The sequence below is a fragment of the Gadus macrocephalus genome, chromosome 20, assembly GCF_031168955.1.
Source record: "Gadus macrocephalus chromosome 20, ASM3116895v1".
NCBI classification, from domain to species: Eukaryota; Metazoa; Chordata; class Actinopteri; order Gadiformes; family Gadidae; genus Gadus; species Gadus macrocephalus.
Genome location: NC_082401.1, coordinates 9,329,579 through 9,354,439, shown reverse-complemented (window position 1 = coordinate 9,354,439; position 24,861 = coordinate 9,329,579). Strand labels below are relative to the sequence as shown.

Genomic DNA, 24,861 nt, shown 5'->3' with positions numbered 1-24,861 from the left:
GCCTCGCGACAGCTCTGCTCCGCGGAGACAAAAGAGGAAGAAAAAGGAAATACCTTTTAAGTATTTTACCTTTTTTCTCGCTCTGGGCCAAGAGCGAGGGATCAGGCGGGAGTCTAGAGGGCTTGTGATGTATTATTTAACCGTGGCGGAGGCGGGGGAGCTGTGATGTCACTCCCTCCCACCACAGCCAGGGGCTCGCCCCTGAGCGGTGGACCAGCGCGGCTCTGAGGACGAGCGCTAAAGGCGCCGCTCCCCGCTTCCTGTTCTTTCTTTCGTTTTGTCATTCCTTTTCAACTATTAAAATCGGATTCTATTCACACACTCGTTTGCTTCTCTGGCCAATGTGCCAAGGCCGTTGTTTTCAAGGACACAGGATAAGAGCCTGGCTGTTGTGCGGCTTATGGTTGTGGTTATGACAGTTGGGAAAGAGGAGAACTTTTACACTTTTTTTCGAGACACAAAAATATAACGATGTATTCTGTGATTAAAATGATCCAAGGGGGCTCTCTGACGTTTCCGAAGGCATTCAAGGAAGAGCCATCTTACTATTTCATCAATCATTCAGCACAGATGAGGAGCAGCCAGTGGGGTAGATCAAGGGTGTTGGTCCCATCGTTGCTTAAGAATGCCGTCAGGTGGGCTGTGCAGTAAACCTTGGGGATCACAGTACGCCTGGCTGGGAGTCGACGTAAAACACCCTGTAACCACTGCACTATCCTGTCCCAGTGTCTCACCTATTTTGAACCTTCCTAATCAATCAGCTCCTTCAAGGATGTTTGGATTGTCAGTGTATTTCATCTGTGGATTGTTACAAACTGATTTGTCCCTTTCGTTCTCTCTCTCTGTCTTTCTCTCTCTGTCTATCTACCTGTCTCCGTCTCTCTTTCTGTATCTGTCTCTCTCTCTCTTTGTCTCTCTGTATCTGACTCTCTCTCTCTCTCTCTCTCTCTCTCTCTCTCTCTCTCTCTCTCTCTCTCTCTCTCTCTCTCTCTCTCTCTCTCTCTCTCTCTCTCTCTCTCTCTCTCTCTCTCTCTCTCTCCCTGTGTCCATATTTCTGTCTCTGTCTCTTTGCAGTGGTCGGACAGAGGTACAGTCTGTCCAGTACGGGAAGGAGAAGGGCATCAAAGACCGGGTCTTTGCAAGGTAAATGCCACCTGATTATGTCTAGACAGCACTTGATGCTATCCATTGGACACTTCCCTTCAGACACACGATTAAATCGCCAATGATATACAGTATTCTCAATATAATTTAGCCCGTACTGTCTATATTTTCTTCTACTATTCTTTATTTTTTTTGATTTGTCACTCTTTAATATATATATTCAAACTCTTTAATATGTACTCTGATATAGTATAAAGTAATCTTATCTTATTTCATGTTAAGTGTCTGGATTTAACCACATTATTTGGATCATAGATTGAATTTCTTACCTGCCCCTGGCAGGTCTCCTAGCAAGCCATTGGCTAGGAAGCTTGTGGACGGGACTGACTGGGAGTCGGTGAGCAGAACCAGCCTATCAGATGAGAGATTGGAGACCCAGAGCCTGCCCACTCGTTCCCCGCCTGGAACGCCCATCCAGTGAGTCTGAAAAACAACAAATTGATCATTATTATAGTAGATATTCATATTTAATTACTTGACTTCCTCGAGTAAGCTGTGGGGAGACGCTGTATGTGCTGAATTAAAAAACCCAGCGTCCTAATCAAGTAAACGATAATATATGGTAACCGTCACCAGAGATTTACCGTTTCAGTTCCTAACATAACATATTTGCCCTGTGTGTGTGTGTGTGTGCGTGCGTGTGCGTGCGTGCGTGCGTGCGTGCGTGCATTGGCCCAGCAGGAACTCTCTGTTCGTGCAGGAGGGCACTCGTATGCGCCCCTCGTCTGTGGGCCACCTGGTGGACCACGTCATCCACGCCTCGCCCAGCCTGCCCGTCTTCTCGTCCAATCACAAGTCTGCCTCGTCCACGCAGGCCAACAGCATCAGCCTCGACTCCACCCCGTACGTTTGCCACACGAGTGGCTTAGCTTAGCTTAGCTCAGTTGAGGGTAGCGTAGCGTAGCGTGTGTCGGCTGCAGGTCCAGACGCAGTCACCACCAAGACGTTTAGCGGTTTCGCTTTTACGGCCGAGTTCTTTCACGGGCTCTTAAAGAGCATGCAAAAGCTGTTGGTTGTATTTTGTTTTCCATATGGCTTCTCCAGCTCTTTTATGAATCCCTTGTTTTCTGGCTACTGGTCTAAACCTTCCAGGGTCTCAGTTGTGACTCACTAAACTAGATAAAGACACTCTGGTGGCCCTGTGGTGAATTTCCACTAATAAAGAAACCTTCCTCGTAAATGAGGTCTCTCTCTCTTGCTCTCTGTCTCTCCTCTCACTCTGTGTGTGTGTGTGTGTCTCTTCCTCACCCTCTCTCATTCTCTAGCTCTATTTGTGCTTTTTCTCTCTCTCCCTCTCTGCTACCGCTCTTTATCTCTTCACTCCTATCTCTCTATCTCTCTCTCTCTCTCTCTCTCTCTCTCTCTCTCTCTCTCTCTCTCTCGCTGCCTGTTGTCTGTCTCTTGCTCTCTCTCAAACCACATACCCTCCCCTCCCATCCTTTTAATTACCCTTGTTGAATTGATCAGCTTTAGTGCCTCTGTCTGACTGTGTCTCTGCATGTCTGTCTGTGTGTGTGTGTGTGTCTGGGATAGCTTTAGTCTTTAATTGCCTGTCTGTGGTTTTAGCCAGTAGTTCACACCCTCTCCCTGCACCGTTTAACAAGCTTGTATGGAAAGATGAACTCTTTGAAAAGCGGGCCAGTAAAATGTGTTTACTGTGCGTAGCAGAGACGGGGCTTATATGACCGGGCTGGGCCAACACTTAGTGTGTCGGGGTGTATTTCTGTTTACAACCCCCACCCCCCCACAGATCGCAAATGAGCTGTTATAGATTAGCAAAGACTACTTCACAATAAAAAGGTAGGATGTTTTGTTTGAAGAAGAGCGAGGATGTGCTTTTTCCTTTTCGCCTGGGTGTTTTCCTTAGTGCATCAGTGCGTGTGTCTGTGAGAGAGGGAGCGGCAGAGGAGGGTACGGAGGATCGCTTTGTGAGCTGACCTATGGGAAGAGGGGGGGAAACGAGGACACGGGGCAGGGAGAGAGGGCCGAGTCGCGGTTTCACGCAACATTTGTGCTTCCGAGGTTCGGGGGGGGTAAATAAAGTGCTCCTACAGCGTCCGTGTAGGCCCAACACTCGACCGGTCGACCATCAATGTTTCATACGGTGTTCGGACGCATAAATGTGAGGAGCGGCAGACCCTCTGGAAGAAATGTATCTGTGATCGGCAGCTGGGTGGATCAACGCAGAAGAACGTACAGCTATCGAACAAATATGCTATTAGTTTTCTGTGTGTTTATTGAACGTTTGTGCAAACGCCTCACAAAACGAATGCACCACAACAAAGACAGGCATCACAGAGTGATAGCGCTTTGAAGGTAAAACAAGCGAGAAAGGAAGGAAATTATCTTCATAGACGCCGTTATTCATCAATTATCCATTAATTACGATTAAAGACAAGAGTGTTCACAAGAACTGATAGCCGTCCTACCTCAGTCCTGCGTGAGACATTGTGCGTGTGTGTCCCAGCCCGTGGGCCAGACAGGGATGTGGAAGCATACAATATTAAAGGCTGTGTGTGTTGCTTGACTAGGGAGGCTGGCGGGGGCAATCCCGGCCAGACAGCAGGTCTATCCTGCTGAGATCTACCCTTCGACTGAAACCTGACCTCCCTGTGACCCACAATAAACCCTTAAGAGAGAGAGCGAGAGAGGGTGTGTGTGTGTGTGTGTGTGTGTGTGTGTGTGTGTGTGTGTGTGTGTGTGTGTGTGTGTGTGTGTGTGTGTGTGTGTGTGTGTGTGTGTGTGTGTCAGACACAAAGTGGCACCAGCAGTCGCAACCCAAACAAAGACGATGTGCTTTGACTGATGCCCAAACCCCCTGCAGAGTGAAGATACACGCACACACACACGCGTTCTGAATGTGTGGCGAGTGGGGAAACCAGCTTTGTTTAGCCCTTACCCTACTCGGGAGCTCAATGCGTCTCGAGAAACACATTACCATCCACCCGCTCTTTCTCTGCTTCTCTTTCACTTTTTTTTTTTGTCTATTTTGTTTTCTTATCAGTCCATCTTCTATTTCCTCACTTCTTAGCGTCACAGCTAGCTCCACGGAGCTATAGCATTACTGCTACGAGGGAGTGCTAGTAATTGATCTAGTTATACAGCTAGCCCTCCGTTTGTTCGGTGTTCCCACACGTTTGAAGGATGCATTTGTAAGTAATCGAAGGTAACTGTTATCCAACTGCGTTCGCCCCTCCGCCGCGGCAGGTCTCCCGAGGGCGTGGACGGCCTTCCCCCCGCTCTGCCCCCAAAGCAGCTGAGCAGGAAGACCCTGAGCCAGATCATCCAGGCCCACTCCCAGCAGAGCCTGCTGGACAACCACCTCAACGAGATGTACGACGTGCCAGTCAACACCGACAAGACCACGGTCAGTCCCCACTTCACACACATACTGTTGTTATCAAGACCAAACCTCCCCCACTTGATTTTTGAAAGGCATCTCCATAATGTCGTGCTGGTCTTGTGCAGTGCGCGCGAGATGTTGTCGTGGTGTGGTGTGGTGTGGTGTGGTTGCGGTGCGGCGTGGATTGAGAGACTGGTCCTAGTAATCACGCCCCCCGCATTCTAGTGCAAAGAGTCAGTGTTGCTCCGTGTCAGCATGGGGTAGAGAGAAATGTATGTGTGCGTGTCGTGTTATTGTGTGGGGGGATCACGTAATCACGCTGTGCATCTCCTCCCCCAGCTGAACGGAGTGGTTCCCCATGACAACCTGGTGCTCATCAAGATCAAGCCCGACGAGCACGGCCGCTTCGGCTTCAACGTCAAGGTCAGCGGCAGGCTGCTTCCATTGATTACATATATAAATATAACATGGTTTTGTGTATGATTGTACTGCGGTTCTGTCCATTGTGCTACTCTTCAGTCACGATGTGGCAGAGAGCGTTCTTCATTTTCTTCTGCTTTTTTGTGATAAACATTGTGGTTGTCATTGAACTTTCTTTTGTTTTATCTCCCTCTCCCTCCTCTCCCCTCTTATTTTCTTCCCCTCCTCCGTCCAGGGCGGAGCAGACCAGAAGATGCCAATCATCGTGTCAAGAGTTGCTCCTGGCACATCAGTATGTACACTACACACACACACATGCTCACGCTCACGCTCACACACACACACCTCATAACACCTGTGTGTATTCAGGTAACACCCGTTAATGAACACGAGTCCAAACAAATACTCAAACGCTACTTTGTTGCTTCAAATAATTGTGGACATTTTGATCTGATGTGGCACTGAGACAATGTGTTTTTAAGACTGAGCTTTTTGAGCATGCTTCTCTTGACCATCGCCCCCCCTTTTTTGAGAATTTCGGCCTAAAAACATGTCTCAATATGTGCGTTTATCACTCATTACTCCATCTGTGTAAATTTCCACTGTGTTGTTTAGAATTCTAAACACAAAAGCCCTCTCTCTCTCTCTCTCTCTCTCTGATCCTCCCTCTCTCCCCTCTCTCTCTCCCATCCTCCCTCCCTCCCCTCTCTCCAGGCTGACCTCTGTGTGCCACGCCTTAACGAGGGCGACCAGGTGGTCCTTATTAACGGGCGGGACATCTCGGACCACACCCACGACCAGGTGGTCATGTTCATCAAGGCCAGCTGTGAGAGCCACTCGGGCGAGCTCATCCTATTGGTCAGGCCGAACGGTTGGTGGCCCAGACATTTTAACTGATTTATTATTGATCGAAGTTATTCATGTTATGCATGCACACATGCACACGCTGACATTCATCTTCACATTTAGATTTCTTATGGGATTTCAATGAGTTCATTTCATACACAAATTCAATCCTATAATAAATATTTTACATGCCTCTTTTTCTTATTCACGTAGATCATAAACCTTTGAATAAAAACCCCTCATTGAAATTGATTGATAAATGTCTACGTTATAGTGTTTTTAAAAATACCAAACATGGATTCCCTGTCTACTTGTAGGCCTGTTTGTTTGCATGCCGGTCTTGGCCCCTCCAATATGGCAACTGATGTATCGCAGCAACTGGCCAAAACAGTCAATGCTGCCTTTATGTATACATCTCAATGTTTGAACGGCGTCAAAACCTTCTTATACCCCGCCCACGACAGGTCTCCATCACTCAGCCTCCCTGCACCCACAGACTCCACCCACTCACAGACTCCACCCACTCACAGACTCCACCCACTCACAGACTCCACCCAGTTCCTCTCTCTACTGGCCCTCGGCTCTAGATTGTAAAACATACATTTTATTTTTTTCATATTCATTCTTTCACTACTTTCCTTCTAACTTTCCTCTTTCTCTCCTTCTTTTTTTCTTTCCTTCCTTCAGTATTTCAGTAATTCACTCTTTCTTTCACTATTACAATCTTTGTTTCCGTCGTTCTTTCCCTTTTTCACGCTTTCATTTCAATGGTCAGGGAGTTTCTTCAGGTTTACGTTTTATTAATTTAGAGACTTGGAGGTCATAGCCTAGAATCAATAGTGGAGCACTTCTGCAAAGTGTATACGTCATCTGGTCGAGTTGTATTTTCTTCCATTTCATCAGTTTAAAGTGGATAGACCATAAAGTAGTATGGATTATTTTTGTATGTATATACATGAGCTCCCTAATAACTCATAACAAGTTTCACAGGTAGTTTCTAAATCTCTCTGGGCTCTGAGTTATACGGCTGTTAAAATCCCACGAGACGTACTTCAGTCTTACTTCCCTCTCCGGTACTGTGCGCTGAGCGGATGGGAAACCAGGGAAATGTCGGAGGATAAACGATGTGTTCAGCGGGTCACAGATTGAAATGCTCGCTTTTTAACTGGGTCATTCAGAGGTGTGGGCAATTTATCCTGTCATGCAGACCAGCACATATGTGACATGCCATATGCACATATAAGCATTTTTTGTACTGCAATATGCATGGTGGTTTTTATTATAAAGTAGTTTGAGCTGACATAATTAAACTATGAATATATTTCAGCCCACTGACGGAAAGAAATCCTCAGGGCATCTTGTGATTCAGCCTTTCTTGGTGGGAAATGGAAAAATTAAAAATGGAAGGCAGCTAACCTACATACAACACTGCCACATATTTCAAATACACACACACACACACACACACACACACACACACACACACACACACACACACACACACACACACACACACACACACACACACACACACACACACAGTCAGAGCTCTATCATTTACCGGAAAACTTAAGGACTCCATTACCGTGCTTTCACGTTTTTTTCCACTTTATTTATTTTCATTTTGTGTGCACACTTTAATCCAAAGTCAACAAGGCATGGGTAAGGGGTTAGCAGCTTGGATTCAAACTCAAGATCAAGTCCAATCAGCAGAGAGGGTGACAGGTTCTCGTGTGTGTGTCTCACAGCGATCTATGACGTGGTGGAGGAGAAGGCGGACTCAGAGCCAGACTTCCAGTACATCCCTGAGAAGTCGGCCCTGGACCCGGGGCAGACGGACCAGCACGCCTGGAGGGACTCCATGGTGGCCCTGAAGGAAGGCCTGATCAGCGGAGCCCTGCTGGCTCAGTTTGATGTAAGACTAGTGATTAACTAACAAGTTAACCAACATAATTCATCCCTGAAAGAACGCTTTGGCAGCGACGCCAAGCTGCTACACTTCAATGTAGACAAGACTAGACTACCCCTTTGAATGTGTTAGTTAACTAGTTACTTCGTTTAGTAGTTGGTCAATCTCTGCTTCGCAAGTAGAACCATACTGAGACAGTTTGACTTTTGACTTTTCACAATTTGAAGATTGTGATATCATCGTACTGGAAAAGGAAAAATGTCCACCCATCTGCCATTTTTCCATAATTATATCGGACTGGAGCCGATAAATACCTGCTACTAGTGCAGAGCCATTGGTCCCTGGACTGAATGCCGATTGTAACATTTTATTGTAAAGACGACGGCTAATGTTAGTGGGTGTTGGTGGGTTTTTGGTCCAGTAGAAATAGGGCTTTAGATAGCTAGCTATTTTGTCATTTAGTAAGTTCATCTTTCTGTGAACATGTGTTCTCTGACTGACCCGGCCGGAAAGTTATGGAGCAGTCTAGAACACTGCCACATATTCCACACACACACACGCACACGCACACACAGCTTCTGCTGGTCTCTGTGTGACAGCGTGACAGGAGAGACAGAGATCTGTCACATGATTTCCTCCTCCACATTCCTGCCACTTCCTGTCGTTTATCAGACCCACTTAACCACTTCCTGTTTGAACATCCCTCTGGATTCTTAGTGCAGAGGAATGTTAAGCTGACATACACACATACATACTCACACTAGACGTACACACGCACACTCTCTAAACACACAAAACTCAAACACAGAACGGGGTTGACGCCTCATAAAAAACCTGCACGCATGTGGCTAACCATTTACAGTGACAAGTTCAAGCACATGTACGCAAACACAAGCGCTCTCCTATCATCACATGTTTGCATAATTGATACTGTATATTGGCACATGGCAACAATATATATAGCGCTGCAAGGGCAATGTATGACATGTACGGGTTCGCACCATGGTACAGCAGCTGAGCACCACCTACATGCACATACAAATAGGATTATGTAATAATAATAATAATAATACATTTAATTTAGAGGCGCCTTTCAAGACACCCAAGGTCACCTAAGACACCCAAGGTCACCTACTATGTAGGTTATGTAGGTACCTATGTAGGTTGTGATCTGTTCTTGTGCATTTGAAGTAGAGTCAAATGGTGCATATTCCAAACTGATTTGGATGACTGTTTACAGATTTGAGAATCACAAATAGTTTCCAATAGCATCTCTTAAAGAGTATAGCACTTAGTCAGATAAAACATTTCAAACGGTATTGGCTGTGTGTAAGTATTTTAGCAGACACTTAGAGCCAAAGTGACTTGCTTGCAAACTAAACATTTAGTTGCACATGGAAGTGTATAGTGTTCACTGCAATTCAATGCAACTTTCATTTATACCATGGTCTGGGGGAATACTCGATTCTGTTTGGCTGCAGGGTGTGCATTAACCCCTGATATACGGACACCTGCTAAGTAGTTCCAGTCAAATTATCTGTTCAGCTTTAGGGCTGGTAAATTGTGAAAAATGAATTAAACTGTCATCAGACAACGCGGTTGTATGTTATAGACCCCGGAGTATCTGTGGTTTAAAGGCTGGGACGAATTTCGAATTATTAATATGTGCAATGCATAACGTTAGCTCTCTGGCTCATAGCTGAGCGGACTAGAATACCTCCCGTTGCCAAGTCGTAGCTAAGGTCCGTCCTATTTACTGGAGGAGTGAGCAACGTTTCCGTTGCATAAGAACCTAACGGGAGGGTAATGATAATGAATGGTATTCATTTATTTTCTTCGGCAAGTGACGATGGTATAAGCGGGATAATGCCCTTCGAGGTGTCCATTATCAGGAATGAATTGCCTCCGCGAAGACCATTAATTCTTCATAATGGACACCTCGTCGGGCATTATCCCTTACTTAGACTTTCTTCTCTTCTGTGAATGATCTGGGTTGAAATGAGGGAAAATAGATGACTACAAAAATAAATCTGTTCATGACATTGTTAACAAATTCTTTTAATGTGTTTCTCTCTGCAGCAACTGTACCGGAAAAGGCCCGGGATGACCATGTTGTGTGCCAAATTACCTCAGAACGTCTCCAAGAACCGCTACAGAGACATCTCCCCCTGTACGTAGTCACCCCCTAGAATAACTGTTTTATACTGACTACAGAGACATCTCTCTACTGTAGATGGTCGCCCCAACCAACTAACATGCAGTCTAGACTCTGTCGTAGACTTCTATTATATACTGTCTTCACTAGACATCTCTTCATTTTGCATAGTCCCAAGCACACTAATATATTGTCTAGACTGTATAGTTGACCTCTTCTGTATACTGTCTTCACTAGACATCTCTTTATGTACTTTGTCCCTCCCGTAGACACTAATGTACTGTCTAGATTAGTATACTGTCTTGTCAAGAAATATCTATACTAGAAATAATATACTACGGTAGTCATGATGCATTTCTATGTATTTACATTATTGGTATGGAGAGGTGTGTGACCTTATGTTGCTTATTGCGGTCTATATACAATATATTTATATCAATCTCTCTCTGATACTTTTTATATCTGTCTCTAGACGATGCCACGCGGGTCATTCTGAAAAGCACAGATGACTACATCAATGCAAATTACATCAACGTGAGTCTCTTTCTCCTTCTCTTTCTGTCTCTCTCCTGTCTCTGTCTCTCTCCTGGATGTTGTTATCACTATCTTTGGTTGCTAAATCATAGGTTTTAATTGTTTCTATTAAAGGGAGTCATTAATTCAGGTGACTATGCGGTTTAAGGTGTTTTTGCACAGTGATGATGACTTAATCACACCTTCAGCTCCCTTTGTCATTTCCTCCTCTTGCATTGTTTATTAATGTATTGTTCCTTTTTATAGACAAACTTTTCTATGCAGAAGATCCACTTCTTGTGAAATGTTTAAAGATAAGAATTTGCAGTGATGATTCCTTGATCCATTATTGGGGTAGTTTCCACTTAATAACGTCCATTGGTTTGTGTTTATAAATAAGCTGACATGCTTCCCTACTCAGCTGCCACACACGAGGGGTGCCAGTGAATCATTGGGGAAACAGTTGAGTCTAGAGGACGAGTGTTACCGGGCAACAAACAAACAGACACAGAGCCGCTAAGATGCTACGGGAAAGCCAGTGGCATGCTCATTTTCCTCGCCCGTGTGTTGCGCTGTTCGCTAGCGAAATAAGTGCCTGAGCCTAATGACTTGGAAATACACCATCACCAAAAATGAACGGACACAATGACAATGTTCGGGAGACGGGCGCATCGGTAGAGGAAGCGGAGTCCGACCTGTCAGATCTTTGTCCTTATTTGGCCAATTGTTGACATCCAACGCACAGCAACTGAGATTCTCAGTGGCCATCGTCAAGGCAACAAAGTGTGTGCGTGACTGGAGATGGCAGATATGTGTACACTGTAACGTGTGTGAATGTGTGTGTATAATCCCTCTCTGGCCAGCTTCGACAGGTCTTTGGTCTGTCCTGTCTGTGTGTTTATTGTTAGGCGTTCACGTGATAAGGATGAGTTGGAGTCTTGTCTAGATAGCTGCTTTTATATGCATTACGTGGCATGTAAACAAGCCGCCATATGAAACCACAGTGTTGTCTTTTATTTGAAGTGGGACAGAGGGTTGGGGAATTGCCTCAGTCCAGTGCAATGTCCATCTGGCTGCTTTTTTAAATATCTTTCCTCTTTCTTTCTCACTGTCTATTTTTTTTCTTCCTCTCTTAATTCAAGTCAAAGCACGTACAATGTTTAAGAAGTAGCGTTTAACCCTTGAGTATAAAGTGCTTCACACATGACCAATGATAATATTTATACACAAAAACAAACTAAATAAAGGACGCAAAGTAGATATGGAAGTAATCTCTCTCTCTCTCTCTCTCTCTCTCTCTCTCTCTCTCTCTCTCTCTCTCTCTCTCTCTCTCTCTCTCTCTCTCTCTCTCTCTCTCTCTCTCTCTCTCTCTCTCTCTCTCTCTCTCTCTCTCTCTCTCTCTCTCTCTCTCTCTCTCTCTCTCTCTCTCTCTCTCTCTCTCTCTCTCTCTCTCTCTCTCTCTTCCCCCCCCCCCCCCCCCCCCCCCCCCATGTCTAACCCCATATCTCTGTCTACAGATGGAGATCCCCGCCTCCAGCCTGATCAACCGCTACATTGCGTGCCAGGGCCCGCTGCCCAACACCTGCCCTGACTTCTGGCAGATGAGCTGGGAGCAGGGCTCCTCCATGGTGGTCATGCTGACCACCCAGGTGGAGCGAGGCCGGGTACGCAGCAGGCAGCAGGGCTGGTTGTGGGAGAGGGAGGGGGTCGGTATGGGTGTGGCCATGGTGTCGGGAAGCCCAGCCGAAGGGGCCTTGGTTCCCACAATGTCCGCCGCCTAACTTGTAGACGTCCTGGATGAGAAAGAGGCCCCCGAACCATTTCCCTTTTCATTAAGGACATCTTTCTGAATTCACGGCCACTCTGGAGCAATTGATTAACTTTCACATTACAAATGGTTTTTTTTAAGTGGCAGCATGATTTTTAATAGTGTTGCCCTTTGAGTGAACTGCCACCAGTGAATTAATTGTATCTAAATTAAATAAAAACCGGGCTCCCTACAAATGCATTTGTCCCGAGTGTGTACAGAAATGACTCATTTCTAATTATTACATTATAATAGATTAGAAAAAAGTATCTTCTTGAGAGATAGTGTATTTATTTGATGTATTATCTGTGGTTCCATCTGTCATGCAGGTGAAATGCCACCAGTACTGGCCCAACCCGGGGAACAGCGCCACCTACGGGGGCTTCTCGGTCACGTGCCACACAGAGGAGGGCAACGCTGCTTTCCTGGTCCGAGAGATGACCCTCACACACACTCAGGTAGCACACACAGACACACACACACACACACACACTCTCTCAGGTAACACGCACACACTCTCAGGTAACACACACACACTCTCAGGTAAGCCACACATACAGATACAAAGCAAAAAATTCACACAGAAATGTCAAGCCTGTGTGTACACAAACAAACACACACACACACACAAACAGTGCTCTCCATGCACGTGACATAATGCACTGTGACAGGCGACGCGCGAAGGAAGTGACACGTGTGATGGAACAGGAAGTAGAGAAAAGGATAGAAGAGAAGGATCAGTGAAGAAAATTCTATGAGATGAGAGCGGAGCGAGGGAGTCGCGGGACAGGAGGGGGGGTAGGGATGAGCTGTTCCGGCCCCGAGGAGGTGCGTTGCCACAGCAACCGGTGTGGGCTGTTCTTTTCCTGGCTCCCTGATTCCGCATGCAGGACAAGCACCAGGCTCCTGTTTCCATGACACGAGAGAGAGAGAGAGAGAGAGAGAGAGAGTCTGCTAAGGGGGCCCACCAGGTAGAGCGCGTACCATTAAGGGTCACTCCTTACTGCCAAGAGCCGGGTTCGATTCCTGCCTGTGGTCATTTGCATTGTCCTCCCCTCTCTCTCCCATTTCTTCCTGTCTGACTCACTCTATCTTCATGAAGCTATTTGTGTTTATTAAGAGAGTAAAGGGTGGCTTATACTTAATTGGATGCGACAGGTGTAATCGAAATAATTAGTTACGGATGTAATATGTAATATGCTGTACTTAATGAGATACTACACTTATAATCATAATAAGAGAATTAAGTGAGTGTTATACTTAATGAGATGCTACATGTATAATCATAATAATAAAAGAGTTAAGTGAGGGAATTTGTCGTGTTACTTCATCTATGTGGTCAGATAAAAAACTTTAATTTCAAACATCGCGCCGACAAGTGACATGATCTTAAAGAGACAGTGTCCCTATAACACAACGAAAATAACACGGTATGCTGAATTATTTCAATAGAGTCCACCAGAAGTCTGTTTTTGTTGCTCAAATGTAATATTACCCTCCTCCTTGAGCTTCCCGAGATGTCTTTACACTTTGTTGCTCAAACTTAATATTACTCTTCTCCTTGAGCCTCCCGAAATATCTTGCGATATTTTTATCCCCCTTCCCCCCTGCAGACTGTTTTAGTTTCTTATGTTTTGTGTCTATGCCAGGGGTCACCAACCTTTTTGAACCTGAGAGCTACTTCATGGGTACTGAGTCATACGAAGGGCACCCAGTTTGATACACTCTTCTGAAATAACAAATTTGCTCAGTTTGCCTTTAGTTATATATTATTAATATTGATTAATGATACTCATCTATGTGAAGACACTGATCATGGTAATGATTTCTCCCAATAATTATCGACTGACTTAAGAAAGGTGGGAAAGAGTTGTTCAAGAATGAGCTGTGCTATTTCAGAACAGGCCTGCGGGCCCCTCATATAGTCCTTGCGGGCGCCCTGGTGCCCGCGGGCACTGTGTTGGTGACCCCTGGTCTATGCTATGTGTGACTGTAGTCTACTGCTGCCTGTCTTGGCCAGGACACTGGAAGAGTTGTTTAATCTCAATGATGATTTTTATTTTCAACCAACCAACAGTCGTTGCCTTGCATTTTTCAGCCCTGAATAACAGTAAAAGCTATTTAATAATTGATTTGCATGCATAGTATACTACACTTTCTATTGAACAATTGTTAACTGTTAATTATAACTAGAGGTTTGTGGAGGAAAACTGTAGTCATAATAATAAGAGAGTTAAGTGAGTGTTATACCTAATGAGATGCGACATGGCTAAAGGCCCAGAGGTTCATGTGTGTGTTCTCCGTCCCATGTGACCTTTAAAACACACGTCTCCAGAGGGAGCCAATTACGATCACCCTCCGCCTGTGTCCGTTGCTGTGGAGATAGATGTGTTTCCATGGTGACGCCAGTAGGGAAATGTTTAATAGGAAGAAGATTTTGAGTCTTGCCTAATGCAGTGTGTGTGTGTGTGTGTGTGTGTGTTTTTGTGGGTGTTTGTATGTGTGTATCTCTGGGTTTGTGTGTTCCCCTGTTGTGGTTGTGTGTGTGTGTGTGTGTGTGTACGTGTACCCCTTTTGTGTGTGGTATCAGAGTGAGCAGGAGAGGGAGCTCACCCAGATCCAGTACGTGGCGTGGCCCGACCACGGCGTTCCCGATGACTCCACGGACTTCCTGGACTTTGTGGCGCTGGTCCGCAGCAAGCGGGCCGGACGGGACCAGCCCATGGTGGTCCACTGCAGGTGTGTGTGTGTGCGCTCGCTGTTGTTGCATTTACAAAGCTGGAATTTGTCGTCTTACTTCATCAAACATAGATATATCTTTAATTATTATGTTACGAGATTGTTTTCATGGAGATCCCGACAGTGTTGTCATTTGGGGATGATTAAGAAATAATTGATGCCACCTGTTGTGGAACTATTTAAAACGTCTCCCCTATTTGCCTTATTTCTCCCTCTCTCTCATCTCCTTCTCTCTCTTTACATCTTGATCTCTCCCTCTGTCTCTCTCCCCTTCCTCCCTCTCAGTGCTGGGATAGGTCGCACGGGGGTGCTGGTAACCATGGAGACAGCGTTGTGTCTGATGGAGTACGGTCAGCCGGTCCACCCGCTGGACATCGTGAGGACCATGAGGGACCAGCGGGCCATGATGATCCAGACCCCAGTACGTATGCACGCATGTGGGCATGCACACGGACGCACACATACTCATTCCCTCATTCATTCTTTCAATTATACACATATACATATACAGCCCCCTGCCGTTTCCTGCAGTTCTTTGGACAACAACATGTTCAAACTGTGTTTCTAAATGCTTTTTATTTCATTTTCCATCGCTCTATCTCGACTCACCTACTATATCTCTATGTTCTTCCTTTTCACCTCGCTCTCTCGCTCTCTCGCGCTCTCGCTCTCTCGCTCTCTCGCTCTCTCGCTCTCTCACTCGCTCTCTGTCTCTGTCTCTCTGTCTCTCTGTCTCTGTCTCTGTCTCTCTGTCTCTCTGTCTCTCTCTCTCTCTCTCTCTCTCTCTCTCTCTCTCTCTCTCTCTCTCTCTCGATAGAGCCAGTATCGTTTCGTGTGCGAGGCCATCCTGAAGGTGTTCGAGGAGGGGCTGGTCTCCCCCGTCAAGGCGGGGCTCTTCCAGCCGAGGGAGAGGGAAGCGGAGGAGGAGCGGGGCGGCCAGGAGCTGGAGGCGGGGAACGACGGAGGGGAGGCTGGGCTGGAGGAGGACGAGGAGATGGACATGGACGGGGGTCTGGACCAGGACGAGGACGACGAGGAGGACGACGACGAGGATGATGATGATGATGAGGATGATGATGACGATGAGGATGATGATGACGACGATGTGGAGGTTTTGGACGTGGGACGGGTGGTGGAGGAGGAGGAAGAGGAGGAAGAGGAGCTTGAGGAGCCCAGCGTTGCCAGCGCGACGAGTGTGACCAGCGAGGCCAGCTTGAACCCTGAACCCCAACCCCAATCTGAACCTGACCCCGTCGACCCATGACCCTTTGACCTTTGGCAGAGGGGGAGTGGGAAAAGAGGCTTGGGGGGAGGGAGGGTTGCACGAGGAAGTGGCCGGAGGATTGAACAAAAAGCACTGTTGCACTTTACGCCGATTTAGAGAAAAATAACAAAAAAAGAGAGAAAACGGAAACGACTGATAAAAAATGAGCAAGCGACCAGAGCAAAGGAGGAGAAGAAACGCGAACCAGATCTGGTGGAGCAGTAGAATCCCAGCCGTGTTGAATAGGTACCATTAGGGACGCTGTGTGTTCTGGGTAAACTAAACAATTAAAAAAAGAAAGAGAGGAAAACATTGAGAGAGAGAGGAGACGATAAACTGTAGTGGGGTGTCGCTGTAGTGCCATACGTATCAAGGGGGAGGGGCGCCAACACTTTAGATAGAGGTTGTTTTATTCTACTTTCCTTTCTTTTGTACCGGCCTCTTCCCTCCTCTCGGTCAGAAGGTGTCTTCTTTTTCGTTTCTTATTTTACATTTTACTCCTCGTCCTTCTGGCTGATAGAGAATGAACTGTGTTTTGCTTCTTTTTTTTTTTTTTTAAAGAGTATTTATTGTGTTTTATGTTGGTGTCCGAGCTTGTTCCCCAAACACAACAAGTTGTCCGTTTTTGTTAGTGCGAGTCTAGCTCCCCTGGTGAAATCATAGCTGTTAAAAATCGTAGTGTGATTCCTTAACTCCCCAACTCTTAATTTCCTTTTTAATCCTTCGTAACTAAAAGAAAAAGAAAAGACAGTGGTTTTTAATTTATTGTCCTTGATTTGATGCTTTGCTCTGCTTTCTCCGCCAACCCCCCCGGATGGTCAGCGAGACGGAGAGAAGCACTTAGGGTCTCATCTTGTTCCCCCCCTACCCCTCCCCCGCCTTGTACGCTTTGTGTGAGAGCACACACACGCACACAAATAAAACACATGCACATACAGACGGAAAGGCACATACACACATCACACATACAAACACTCACTCATAGCCACACACACACACACACACACACTCATAGCCACAAACACACACACGTATGGATACAAACACATGCACACAAATACACACACGCGTACGTATGTATAAAAATACACACAAATACACACGTTTATCTGAATAAAACCGGTTTCTAAGCTTCAGGTCATCCGTCTGTCCAGGACACCCGTCTGTCCGGGCAGCGCCTGTAGTCAGGGGCGACCGCGGTAGCAATGTCATTACAGAGAAAGTTCCCAACTTCAACAACCAGTATATCTTCTATACACCAACAACGCCAAGAGGGTGGGGTTTAAAATTCGGTTGTTGTCCTTAGTTTACCCCAGCAATCTCTGTGTCCCAGAGAGTAAATTAATATGCTGAAACGGGATGCTTCAAAACCAGTATCAGGGCAATAAATTATATAAGCGTGTTTTAAAAACTCCTTAAGCTATCTCCTGGCATTCCCCAGTTCCCCAACCAGTCCCGAGTGCGTCCGAACCAGCAGCAGCGTTTACCCAGTCTGACCATTAAAGCGGTACGTTAATAACTCATCATGATTTTAATTCATATTTTTCAATTACATGTATTTTATCCATCAAAGATAATGTAATCGGGGGAGATCGACTGATGAGGGTGTGTTTTGTGAGAGCGACTGGCAGTTTAAAACGCTGCCGTCCCTTGATTCAAATATTTGAATTATTTAATTTTAAATACTGACTGAGCTTCGGGTACTCTTCTCATTATTGACTTTAGTGCGTGCTTACATCCTCCTGGATAAGCCTACTGCGTGCGTGTCTTTGTGTGGCTGTTGTATGTGCTCCTCGGCTGCCCTGTGTCTCCCCTCATCATCGTCATCATCATTGCTGGTGTTCAGTGACGTGTCTTATTTCCATGCGTCTTATCTCCAGTGTGATACTGATTTTCCATTAGCGTTTTCTTTGAGAAACGTGGGAATCCGCCACCCGTGTGCGCTGGTTCCTATCCCATAGGACCCCGGCCCCATAGGACCCCCCTCCCGCCACATAGCCCGGCGGTTCGAGCTATACCTGAGCTGATGGAAAAGCTGCATGGGGTCAACCGACCGATCCTACCCGCGCCCGCACTGTAGGGTTCTCGCTAGTCACACATGAGCACCCTCAAACTCTTCCTGACGTCAGTGAGAGAGAGAGAGAGAGAGACCCCCCTCCCTCCCTCCCTCCCTGTGTGTCAGCCCCCCTATACAGCCAATCATCTCTAAAGGCCACTCAGACACAAACCCATCTGCCTCACCTTCACATGAGTTCTTCCCAAGGCCTCCATGTTGGATCCAGTTACACAGATCCAACGCTCTGCTTCAGTCTGCAGAGTTGGAAGGCAACAGTAAACGCATAAGACAACACATCTCATTGTAAACATGAGGGCCTACAGGGGCTATTTTTTTCTTTTTGAATGCTTGATTGGTTGATTGATTTGTGGTGTTTGTTTTTGTTTTTTACAATTGAACAAGAGTATTTTAAGCTTGAATTGCTCCGACAAATGAATCATCAAAAAGGTTAAATCAAGTCAATCTTCAAGGATTATTTTAATTGTGGTATTTTTTTGGTTGTGCTTTTTAATTTGCAGTTTAAGCCAGAAGAACAGGTTTTTATAACTGGGTGAAACTTAAAAAAACTAAACTTTGAGACTGCCATCCTGTTATCCAGAGGTGATGATGTTAAAAATAATCACAAGACATTCAACCTTTTTCCCAAGAGGAATGACAGGAATCATGACTCGAGACAGGAAGTATACAGCAACATTGAAAAGTTTTTGTTGTTTTTTTCCCTTTATGTGAAAATCTGAGTTGGGGGCGTATCTTAAGATTTCATGTTCACAAATGTCCAGCAATGAGCGTTCTCATAATGTTCCAAGTGTTGTGTTTCCCAACATAGAGGGTACTGGTTAGCGGTCGCCTAAAGGGGAGGGCGAGAGGGGTTAGCTGAATGGTATTTTTGTAACGAATAAGAAAAAAATAAATGAGACGCATTCTAGCTAACTAGAGAAAGGACGGCACTTTGCAGAAAACGGTAGTGCTACTGAAAAATAAGTCTGAGACCGAAAAAGGGTCCTCTTCGATCAGTTGTCTTTTTTTATTTATCGTTTTATTTTTTTGTTTTTGTTTTAAAAAAAATAAAATGACACCTGTAGGGAACAAGAAACAAATAGAGAACTCCTAACTTCACCGTGCCACTTGTTTATTTTGTGTAAATAATACTAGACCTTGTAAATACAATGTTGTATATGAAAAATATTTAAAATAAAAGGGAAAATCATTTGTGAGTTGAAACTGTTGTTTTTTTCTTCCGTTTTAGACTGGTTTATTTTTGTTTACATTAACTTTACTTTGTGGATCATTATAACGTGACACAATATGGTGTACTGAGACGATGGCCTGACTCAATCTATTACAACAAATACAAGATGACACCAGACTACTGTATGGTACTTGCCAATGTTTCCTAGAAATTTGGATGTCTCCTAGGTTTCCTGGGTCTCTATAAGCAAGCTTGTCACCAATTAGCGTGTGTCTGTCCAAGCACTGAGACCTGGGTTCAGTTCACCTTGCTTGTCCACATTGTGAAAGTGAGGTTATGCAGAGAGTTTAGTTAATTGAGTCTGAGGAACAAACTCCTGTAGGCAAAAGTCCTGGGAGTTAAATATGAATTGCAGTTAAAAAGTGGGAGTGGGGAGGAAAAGGTCTGAAGGTCATGTTGGAGCCCAAGAATTCTGGAAGCGTCTTCATATGCATATCCTGCAGTGATATTCCAGAAACAACTTTAAATACTTCATACTGTAATTATATTTCTACATCTCGATGGGTGTGATTTATCCATGACTGCAAAGACTAAATGAACTGGAATGCACTGGTAACGACACCTCCATGGACATCAGGTTTCACCAGAGGGGGGCACTACTGTTGAATGAACATGTCAGCCATTAAGGTTTACCTTCAATTTTTCTGAAATTTATATTGGAAAACAAACTTTTTACTTGTTCAACATAAGTTAAGAATTTGCTAAGCGTCATTAATTAATTGAATTAGTTAACTCAACATCTTACTGCAAATTCCATCAGAAAACATTTTCATATACAATTATTACAACTTAATTTAATGAAATGTGTGTAGAAATGTGTGTAGACATCCAATAATAAAATATAAATGTAGATAACCAAAAATGTGAATAAGAATTGATATGCCTGAAAAGTTTTTCAAATATTATACAAATTATTTGGTTATAATAATTTCATTTAATACAAAAATTGCTAACGTTTCGTCACGTTTTCGTCAAGTTAAAGTGACGTCACATCCGGAAGGATATCTCGGCCCCTCCCACTGTTGTGTTGGGACCCTGACGTCAGATCCGGAGGGGGACCCTAGGCTCCTCCCACTGTTGTTGGGACCTGCACAGAGAAATATCCAGAGAGGAGCAGCGGCGGCGGCGAGGGGATAAAAACAACTTACTCCTCAATATGGGATTGTAAAGGTCGATGATTGATCCTCGGACGATGCAAGAGGACGGGTCCTCACTGTGAAGCCCCCCGGAGTCTCTTTTAAGTTTTGTAAGTAGGCCTATTATTTATTTTAGGGATTTGGAGGAATCTACAAGTGTCTGATGGCGGAGCAAGTGTCCGTTTGTTTCATCCTGCAGTTGTGGATGCTTGTGTGTGTGCGCTTGTATATATTAGGGATACATTAATAATATAATTTCTAACATCTCTAATGTGTCAAACAAATGTGTTTCGTAGTATTATATGCTGCGTGTTTCTCAATGAAACTAAAGCGGCGCTTTGCAGATCAACTCGACCTGTTGCACACCGCTGAGCCTCTGGGGGCCGTCTCCTCGTAGTGCTCACCACACAGGGAAATGGGATGGATTTTGGCTACATGTTTAAAATGTTTGCATTTGACTCTTTAATTATAATTTCTCCTGTTATTAATTTTAAGACTGGTCTGGCAAGGTAAATGTTTATTTTCCATCCCATTTGGGCTCCTTTTGAATCGAATTGAATATTTAACTTTTAGTGATGCAAATATGAGAACAGTGACCTTATTATTAGTTTATATTGGTCTCAGAAACGACCTTCATGTCCATAAGGCCTTTAAGGCAAGGCAAGGCAACCTTATTTATATAGCACTTTTCATACAGGAGGCAGACTCAAAGTGCTTCACATATAAACATTGTCATACAATAAAATAAAATAATAGATAAGTAAAAGAAAACATATGCAAAGAAATGGGTAAAATAGAAAGTTAAAAAGGCATTTTATTTTTAAAATAAAAAATAAAGGCAAAGTTAAAAAAGCTTTCTAGAAAGTGCAATGTATTTAAGATTTAGCAGAAAGCTAAAGCAAACATAAATGTCTTCAGTCTTGTTTTAAAGGTGCTCAGAGTTGGGGCAAGTCTTAAATCCTCTGGGAGTTTATTCCCGCTATTTGTTGCATAGTAACTAAATCCTGCTTTCCCATGTTTCGAGTTTACTCTGGGGATAATTAACAGACTGGTCTCAGAGGATCTTAGTGGTCTAGAAGGCTTATGTGGTGGAAGCATATCAGTTAAATATTTTGGGCCTAAACCATGTAGGGATTTATAGGTTAGCAACATGATTTTAAAATCAATTCTCTGACCTACAGGAAGCCAATGTAACGACTTCAGAATTGGTGTAATATGTTACAAAATGTTGGTCTTTGTTAGAACTCTAGCAGCAGCATTTTGAACAAGCTGAAGCTTCCTCAGAGTTTGTTTTTGGAGACCTGTAAGGAGACCATTGCAGTAATCAAGCACTAGTGATAAAGGCATGTACAAGTTTTTGTATGTCTTCGGTGGACAAGAGCCCGCTAAGTCTTGCTACATTTTTAAGATGATAATATGCCGATTTTGTAACTGATTTGATGTGACTGTCAATGTAAATCTGAATCCATGATAACCCCTAGATTTCTGGCTTTGATTGAGGTTTTCAGGGACAGAGAGTGAAGGTGTTGGGTTACTTTAAGCCTTTCCGTTTTAGAACCAAATACAATTATCTCTGTTTTGTCCTCATTTAGTTGAAGGAAATTTCGGCACATCCATTCTTTAACTTGCTCAATGCACTGGCACAGCAGATCTATGGGCCGTTAGTCATTTGGTGATAGAGATACATAGATTTGCGTGTCATCAGCATAGCAATGATGGTCAATATTGTTATTTTGCATGATTTGCCCAAGTGGGAGCATGTAAATGTTGAATAAAGAGAGTCCTAAGATCGAACCTTGTGGGACTCCACATGTCACGTTGGTTGATTCTGATACAAAGTCGCCAATGGAAACAAAGTAGTTCCTATTTTGTAGGTAGGACCTGAACCAGTGCCTGAATGCCCCAGCCAGTTTTCTAACCTGTCCAGAAGTAATGTATGGTCTACACTACAGTGTCGAATGCAGCACTGAGGTCAGTGTGTTAAAGGGGTAGTTCGGAATTTTGGACATAGGGCCTGATTCCCAAGTGAGCATTGGTATTCTATATCACTGGAGACAGTTTTCAACACATTTCATACAGTCCTTCTAGTTGCAGAGTTCGCTCGTGCTAGGCTAGCGCAAGTCAACGGGCATTGCTAGCCTGCTATTAAAAACAGTCTTACCCACTCCACAGTACACCCGAGGTAAATCAATTATAACGACAGACTATAAATCTAAATGTCTGTTTATAGAATAATGTTAGAAATAAAATCAACCTTGCATTGCATTGCATTTTGAGGGAATTGCGGGGTCTCAGCAGCAGTGTTTATATTCCTGTACGTAGGCTACGGCAGCGGCGGACTGATACCTAGGTTACCTGCCGCTGTCATTGCTACAAACGCAGAGTACAGTGAACGAAGGAATTCTATAAGCGTATTCAATTAACAAGATATGCCCACGTTTGGAGGAGTTAGCGATGCATCTGCTTTTGAAGACGATTATGAGGAATTTGTTGTATCCAACGAACCGTACATGTACGAGCCGGTGTTTTGATGTCCAAGCCAGCAGCAACAAGCCACAGTTGAGTCCTTTCTGGATCTCGCACTGGAAATTGGTGGAAACTTTGTGGTACCCATCTGTACCGTTTATTTCTACAATTTCTAAAAGCACACTGACCCATCATGTTGCCTAGTCGTTCAATTGCGCTTCTGTCCCACGCTTCTCTGTTTATGTTCTTCTGTCGTGATTCGGTTACAAACCTAACCAGCGCATAGTAAAATTCCGCCTCTGCTGAGAAAGTAGTCCCTCGATGATTCATGCGATGCAAGGTTAGTTTTATTTCTAACATTATTCTATCAACACAGACATTTAAATCTATAGTCTGGCGTTATAATTGATTTACCTCGGGTGTACTGTGGAGTGGGTAAGACTGTTTTTAATAGCAGGCTAGCATTGCCCGTTGACTTGCGCTAGCCTAGCACGAGCGAACTCTGCAACTAGAAGGACTGTATGAAATGTGTTGAAAACTGTCTCCAGTGATATAGAATACCAATGCTCACTTGGGAATCAGGCCCTATGTCCAAAATTCCGAACTACCCCTTTAAGACGGATGTCGTTAAGACTGATGTCGTTTACAACTTTAATAAGGGCGGTCTCAGTGCTGTGCAGGGGTCGAAATCCTGATTGGAAGGTGTCATAGCAACCAGTTGATGCCAGGAAGTGATTAAGTTGCTGGAGGACAACTTTCTCAATGATTTTACTTATGAAGGGTAGATTTGATATTGGTCTGTAGTTGTTAATAATAGAGGCATCTAGGCTCCGCTTTTTTAAAAGGGGTTTAATAACTGCAGTTTTCAAAGCTTTTGGGAAATTGCCTGACTGGAGAGAGTTGTTAACTATCTGCAATATGACTACTGCTAGGCAGTCGAAAACATTCTTAAAGAGGTTGGTATGTAAAGTATCAAGGCAACAGTTGGATGGCTTTAGTTGTGTCACAGTTTCCACAAGATTTTGAGAGTCTATAACATTAAAGCATGCCATCCTTGCCACGTTACTTTTGCCTGAACAGGGTGGTAGTCAACATTTTTGTTTGAAGTGTAGATATTGATGGCTTGTCTGATGCCTTAAATTTTATCAGTATAAAAAGCTGCAAACTCATTGCATTTCTGCGTGGAATGGAGATCAGATGGAATTTGTGTTTGGGGGTTGGTCAGTCTGTCAACAGTTGCAAATAGGGTTTTTGCATTATTAGTGTTGGTTTTAATGATATTGGAGAAAAATGTTTCTCTAGCATTTTTTAAGTCTAAATTGTAGACACGGAGTGCTTAGATTTCTTAATATGAATATCTAATATGCTACTAAATGCTGCTTATCATCTGTTAAATCGGCTGTGCTCGTTAACCAACAGACTGGTAATTCTGGCAGACAGTCTTTATGTTGATTGGTTCCGAACAACGAGTTGGACCAGTATCAGGCGACACTGGTCGTAATTTGTGATAAAAGGTTATGCTATTCAAGTGCTTAGATTTTGACATAATTGGGATCTGTTGCACTACCGAAAGACCTGCTGGCAACCTATACAACCAGGGAAAACAAAAGGCTAAGGATACACACTTTGTCGACCTCTAAATGCACACTTATATAATTAAGAAAGTTTTCTTGCTTATTAGCACAAGCAAAGTCATAGCGACGGTCTCAATATGTTAATGGGACTCAATATGTTAATGCTATTTGGTGGATGTTTTGACCCATGCTTTATTTAAACCGTGCGCTCCTCTACCAG

General features: G+C 44.2%; 2 protein-coding genes across 7 annotated transcripts in view; both read left to right on the top strand.

Moving 5' to 3' along the window:
* Positions 1–19,437, top strand: part of LOC132449031 (tyrosine-protein phosphatase non-receptor type 4-like) — a 34,339-nt gene extending 14,902 nt beyond the window's left edge. Inside the window, 15 exon segments of the mRNA XM_060040614.1 lie at positions 1,075–1,143; positions 1,447–1,581; positions 1,843–2,007; positions 4,372–4,531; positions 4,847–4,930; positions 5,163–5,219; positions 5,642–5,798; positions 7,522–7,688; positions 9,762–9,852; positions 10,310–10,371; positions 11,868–12,014; positions 12,487–12,615; positions 14,748–14,896; positions 15,182–15,317; positions 15,714–19,437. Of these exon segments, the coding sequence (XP_059896597.1) occupies positions 1,075–1,143; positions 1,447–1,581; positions 1,843–2,007; positions 4,372–4,531; positions 4,847–4,930; positions 5,163–5,219; positions 5,642–5,798; positions 7,522–7,688; positions 9,762–9,852; positions 10,310–10,371; positions 11,868–12,014; positions 12,487–12,615; positions 14,748–14,896; positions 15,182–15,317; positions 15,714–16,160 (2,155 nt within the window). The 3' untranslated portion in view covers positions 16,161–19,437.
* A 1,096-nt stretch (positions 19,438–20,533) lies between these two features.
* Positions 20,534–24,861, top strand: part of epb41l5 (erythrocyte membrane protein band 4.1 like 5) — a 40,976-nt gene continuing 36,648 nt past the window's right edge. For all 6 annotated transcript variants that reach the window (XM_060040931.1, XM_060040930.1, XM_060040929.1 and 3 more), the window contains exon 1: positions 20,534–20,711. The gene's annotated coding sequence lies outside the window, so the exon portion shown is untranslated. The remainder of the gene's footprint in view (positions 20,712–24,861) is intronic.